This window comes from Pygoscelis adeliae, unplaced genomic scaffold, assembly GCF_000699105.1.
Source record: "Pygoscelis adeliae isolate BGI_AS28 unplaced genomic scaffold, ASM69910v1 Scaffold100, whole genome shotgun sequence".
NCBI lineage: Eukaryota > Metazoa > Chordata > Aves > Sphenisciformes > Spheniscidae > Pygoscelis > Pygoscelis adeliae.
The window spans coordinates 1,929,875-1,935,717 of record NW_008824034.1 but is presented as its reverse complement, the minus strand read 5'-3'; the positions used below and the strand labels follow the sequence as shown (position 1 = coordinate 1,935,717).

The window sequence follows — 5,843 nt, the reverse complement described above, 5'->3', positions numbered from 1 at the left end:
GAAAAATTTCTTTCCTGAAAGAGTGGTTAAACATTGGAACAGGCTGCCCAGGGAAGTGGTTGAGTCACCATCCCTGGAAGTATTTAAAAGACGGGTAGATGAGGTGCTTAGGGACATGGTTTAGTGGGCATGGTGGTGTTGGGTTGACGGTTGGACTCGATGATCTTGGAGGTCTCTTCTAACCTTAATGATTCTATGATTCTATGATTAAATAAGTTCGCAATAATAGCAGAGAGGTGGAGCAAGCTGTCAAAATCTTGCTACGCAAAACCAAATGACCCTGCTTATCATTAGCTTCATTCCACCACAAGCATGGACAGCCAACCCATGAGCCTTCTCCATAACGAATTTGCCCTGGGTTTACACAGGTCTAGGTGGTGGTCTTTTTTTCAGCAGATAGGTTTGCCCTGTGAATAAAGGCCAGCTCTCAGCTGGCCAAGCTTGAATTCAATATTATTCTTACCATTTACCCTCTTTTTATTCCATCCTCCAGGCCAGAACAGTGTCAATTTAGGGACAAGTGGCTTAAGGACGTTGTTGAAAATAAAATAATCCTCACGGAAAGACTTACTTTCTAACGAACAGCTCCAACTCACCATCACCAACGCTCTGTTGGTATTTTGTGGAGAATCAATTAAACACAATGAAGAAAGAATGGCTCTTCCTTATCAGCATTTCTACTTTGTGGATACATAAAAAGCATTAAATCCGTGCAAAATCAACTACGGCCTGACCTGGCAGCTGGCTTTACATGACAGTCCCTTGCAGGTCCCATGGGTGGGTACGGCAGGACAGAACCAGGTTCCAGAATGTAAAGGGGAAGAGGCAGCTGGGCTGGACTTGCTGTTTGCGAACACCAGGTCTGCAGAACTCCAGGGCAAACATTATAGGACTTTTATTTTCTTTATACAAACATACACGACATCTCTGCTGCCAAAACTACAACACAGAGATTTAGGAGAACAAAAAGCCCTCTAGAAAACACTTCGTTTTTACAAGCATTTGAAAAAGAGGCGGCTAAGGGGGGTATGCTTGGAAATACGTGGTTGAATCAAAGATAACCACCACAGAAGCACCACCCAGAGTAGGCCTCTGAGTACAGAGTTTAAAGAGAGCCACGTAATGCTGCTGAAAGAGACCAAATTAAAATACCACGGGAGTTAAAATAAGGTTTGAATCTAGAACACTTCCATAGAAAAAAAAAATCTCAAATGAATTGAAAGATACATCCTTGTTACCACCTGTGTACACCCAGGGGTCCCAATCACTGCACCCCACTGCTCTGATACCTATGTATAACATAGGAGAAAAAGAAGCAAGCAACTTGGTTCTTCACCACGGGCTTTGGTGGATTGAAGATCAGACCCTCCTATTACTATTACTTCATACCCCAATTGCGATCTGCTTGCTTCAAAGTAACTGAGGCCCATCTGTATTAAATTACAAACTCATTTCCATTTACAAGTCTAGTTTGAACCACAAACCAAACTCAACTGTTTTGAGAAAAAAAAAAATCTAAAAGGCTTACGAAAAAAATACCTAAGTGGACAGTCTGAGATCTTAAACAGGAACTCAGGAGTTCCTTCATTTTTGCTGCTGTTACCAGCAGCTTGCTTCTGATGGTCAGTCCACTCTTTAGTCAAAATAAATGGAAAAGTCGCACTTATCGGCATCAGGTAACAAAGCCCTCCCATCGAATCCTCCCGCCTGTCCAGTTCAAAGCGAGCACAGAACATCGCCACCTCTAATCTTCCCTGCCTGTTTCTGCCTTCCCTGCCTTGTAGTCTTTCACTTTACAGGGATTCCTTGTAGACGGTGAACAAATCACCCAAGAAAATCTGACAAAAGTAACTCTGTTTCCTTGATACAAGTAATCCACTCCTGAGGCTTGGCCCTGAGGGGTGAGAGGCACTGCAGCACTTGCAGCTTTTTTCAAATCACGACTGGAACAGGTTAGCTCCTGCTTGGTAGAATCTATGGTGTACAGTTCAAACAAAGAATTATTTTTCCTCTTTGCCCTTAGTCTTTCTGTAGACCATCTCTCGAAAGCTTGCAAGGATCTTATTCTCTCGTTTCCTCCTCTCCTCCTGGTTAAAGGATGCCAGAGCTCTCTTTTCGTCTGCGCTGTAAATCTGGTTCTCTTTACGCAGACGCACAGCTTCCATTCGGCGATGTCTGTGGAGGAGAACATTGTGCACATCAGCATGGGCAGAGGGATGTAATGCCCCATCATGGCTTCCATCCATCAACTGATCTGAACGTTTTGAGGGGCTTATAAATAAAGGTACCTACACTAGAGAAGCCAAACTGCACACAAACCTTCCCAGGACGGAGCGTGGCTGAGATAGAAACTGACTTCTGGGGGTGTCTGTTCTCAGGCAGTCAGCCGGAAGCCCCACCTACCCCCAGGGTGTCAGCTGCTGGCTCACCAAAATTTAAGAGAAATTCCCATTGGACTCATAGAGAAAAGAGTGCAGCCATCCTTTCACACTTTGGTTTGTCTCCTACTGAAGAGCCAGCACATCACCATTGCTGTCCAAACACACTGGCTTTGAGCGACCTGACACAAGCATCTCCTCATTTGAAATACAAGATAATTAGAAGTATATTACCTGGAAAGAATTTTTGCTCTTGAGGAGAAAGCATCCTTAAAAAACTCACCATCTATCTATAGCAGCAGGGAGTTTAGTGTAGATTATTGCAAGCACACAGAGCACCTTCTCTTCCGTGCTTTCAACTAGAGCTTGGAAGCAGTCTTCCGACCAGCCAACAGAGGAAGCAGCTCTTGAAAATTTCACTGAACCATTAACCATCATCAAAGCCATACCTGCTGCCACTCATGACATAACCAGAGCTCTCAAACGATGCGATCTCTTCACTGGTCAAGCCGATTTCACCTCTCCGGGGTATACGTTTTCCTGCTTTTACGTACTCTGCCATTGCTGCACCTTCACCGGGCAAGAGGGCATGTCCGTAGCTTAAAAAAAAAAAAAAAAAAAAAAGAAAGCGGTGATTTCAGTCAGTCTCAAACAGAGAGCGCCTGAGCTAAACATCCAGCTTCCCTGTTCACTACTTGCTACAGCTGCATTTTTAAGCACTTTCTTATTCTTTCCCACACATTGCCGTGTTTCTTCCTTGTGGCTAACACTAGCAACAACATCTTAAATCACTAGTTGAATCCATTCTGCTTAAACAGTAGTGAAGACATTATAAAGTCACAATACTGCAGAGCACTAGAATAAAGGCATCTTACAATTTATTTTCTAGGAATCAAGGCTAAAAAGCATAAAGCAGACTTTTCTACCTGAATTCAGGCCAGGGTAAAGGCTAGCACCACTACCACTTCTGTCTGTGAGTTTCTGGCACAGCATTTCTCTCTGATGCACACCATATTGTTATAACAGTCCTTTTGAACAGTAACCTTCAGGCTTGATTTACTTGATTCGATCAAGGCACCATCAGAGCTGGCTACTCACTTCAAAGGCCTATCATCCTGAGATGCATGAGTTTTGGGAGCTTCTGGTCCAATCAAGCTATCAGCTTCTGTATTTTCTGCAACGATCAAATAATGAGGAAGATTAATATTGTGCCCGTTGTTCTTTGTTATCGGAACAGTTACACAGGTCAGCAACACCTAACAAAGAATTCTCGAAAAGGACACCAAGAAGTTTCAATCCAAGTTTAAAGTCATATGAACCTACTTGATCTCTCAATCCAGAGATCTTCCCCTTGAAACGTTTCGTCATCAGAATCCTCACTGCTTGAATCACTGGATTCCTTCCTGCTCTTCTTATTTTTCTTTTTCTTGTACTTCTTCCTGCGATAAAGTCAAAGACAGACAGGCTATTTACCAAAATTGAAGATGAAAGAAAGCGTTTGGAATCATACTCAAGTCATTAGTTTCTCAAGGCAACTTCCACCTATGGGAAGACTGACCGTCTGCCTATAGATTGTTGCTGTTTCATAGAAAACGCCTTACAGCAAAACGAAGACAATACATCCACCCTTATGCCTTTCACATAGCGTTAGAAAGCGGTTCCCTACGTTTGCAGCGAGTCCTCTACGCTGCATGGTTCTGGAGATTTAAAGAAAATCCATCAAATTACGGTTATTCGATAGCATTTCTAGCCCTAATTCAGGGAGTGCTCAGCCTTCCTCGCTACCTGCTAAGAAAGCGGTGCTGCCCTCTAGTCAAAAGCGGGTGGAATTACACGCAACAACCTGGAAACTTACTTTCTGTTCTTCTTTTTCTTCTTCTTGCTTTTCTTTTTATCTGCATCTGAAAAAAAAGAAAGTATATATATTATCAAAAAGAGATGATTAGCTATAACTAAGTAGTCTACTGCACTGTGAATAACTAACTGCCGCCACCAGAATGCCTTAGTACACAGCTTCTCAGAGATGATTTGACGTTTAGGTACCAAATAATACTGAGGAAGGGTTAGGAGAAAGCTACCTGCAGTACTGTTCCACATGAGAACATACTGAACGTGTCCCTGGCGTGAGACGCCCAACGGATGCTGAATTCAGAAATCCTATTTCCTGAGGCCAGACCGCAAGCACTCAAGGAAAAGGCACTGCAAACCCAGCAAGACGGTGAAAGAGCCCAACACCGGACTGATGCTGCAGCGCTGTAATTTCAGAACACCGCAAGCGTGCGACAGAAGCCAAAAGCGTCGCTTTTGCGTTCAGAGGAGCAGGTGGAGAGCTCTCGCACCATGCGCATTAGCCGAAACCCTCTTTTCTTACCACTGGAGTTCTGCTCAGACTCCGACTCACTGTCGCTGTCCTCAGAATGTTTTCTGCGTTTTCTTTTAGATGCCTTTCGCTTTTTCTTCTTTCTTTTCTTCTTCTTTTTCTTTTTTTCCTCTAGAATGTTTTCAAAAGGTAACATTAGAGAACAGGCAAAGGTCATCTAGCTCCATATGTATTTCCCGACCTTCCCAAGGCAACGCTCTCCTTTGAACTGGAGCCTACCACACTCGCTTCCACCTACCAAAGTCAGCCAACCTCTTGCAAGCAACAACAGCAGATTCTAGGCTTTGGTAGCTTCCCGTTTTCGAAACGAGCTGTGTAAGCGAAACAAAATACCTTCTGAGCTGGAGTCTGAGGAACTACTCTTAGACTTTGCCTCTTCATCTTCTACCGGCGTATGCTCATCGGAACTGAATAAAAATAAAAGTTTGCTATTTGAAGTCTGTTTTGTAGTATTCAAGCTCAAAGGTACACATACAACCAAAGACACGCCTGCAGATTTTGAGTCAATACTTGCAACAGAGTAAACTATTAAACAGCTGATTTGCAGCATGGGAACTGCTTTCAGAACCACAACGCAAGGTCACCTCATCTACAATAAATCACATCTTGCGTAATTGGCACGTTGGAATTATTTTGGGGGGGAATAAGCAAAGTAGAAGTCTCATCGTGTTGATTCAGAAATGAACCGACACAGCGCGAATTGTGGCAAAGGGACTAGCGTAGGGATAAGACGTATTTGTAAATTAAACTGACATGTAAGCACTATCACAAAAACCGGAAGGAAAGAAGAAAGAATACGCCTTACTCGGGGTCAGGAACCTTTGGTGACAGTCCCCAGACTTCAGGTGCCCCCAGTTCTCCGATCCTCTCTCTCTCGTTGAGTCTCCTGCAACGGAAAGCACCTTCGCTGAAGCCCAGGCTGCTGCACCCCGCACGCCAGCGTTTCAGGTCCGCCACCCGGTACCGTTTCTGATCGCCTAAAGCGGCGACAGTCAGGAGAAGAAACAGCCCGCGGCCCGGGAGCCAGAAGCAAACCTCCGGACACTGCCGAGGAGCGTCGGGTAGCGGGTGTTAGCACCCTTCCA

General features: G+C 44.2%; 2 protein-coding genes across 2 annotated transcripts in view; both read right to left on the bottom strand.

Moving 5' to 3' along the window:
• The window catches only part of UPF3B (UPF3 regulator of nonsense transcripts homolog B (yeast)), an 18,041-nt gene extending 16,305 nt beyond the window's left edge, over positions 1 to 1,736 (bottom strand). The window contains 1 exon segment of the mRNA XM_009331235.1: positions 1,540 to 1,736. Coding sequence (XP_009329510.1) covers positions 1,540 to 1,736 — 197 coding nt within the window.
• Positions 882 to 5,843, bottom strand: part of NKAP (NFKB activating protein) — an 18,602-nt gene continuing 13,640 nt past the window's right edge. The window contains exons 3-10 of the mRNA XM_009331223.1: positions 5,564 to 5,802; positions 5,092 to 5,165; positions 4,750 to 4,869; positions 4,234 to 4,279; positions 3,702 to 3,817; positions 3,477 to 3,552; positions 2,828 to 2,977; positions 882 to 2,175 (exon numbers count right to left, since the gene is read on the bottom strand). Coding sequence (XP_009329498.1) covers positions 2,001 to 2,175; positions 2,828 to 2,977; positions 3,477 to 3,552; positions 3,702 to 3,817; positions 4,234 to 4,279; positions 4,750 to 4,869; positions 5,092 to 5,165; positions 5,564 to 5,802 — 996 coding nt within the window. The 3' untranslated portion in view covers positions 882 to 2,000. The remainder of the gene's footprint in view (positions 2,176 to 2,827; positions 2,978 to 3,476; positions 3,553 to 3,701; positions 3,818 to 4,233; positions 4,280 to 4,749; positions 4,870 to 5,091; positions 5,166 to 5,563; positions 5,803 to 5,843) is intronic.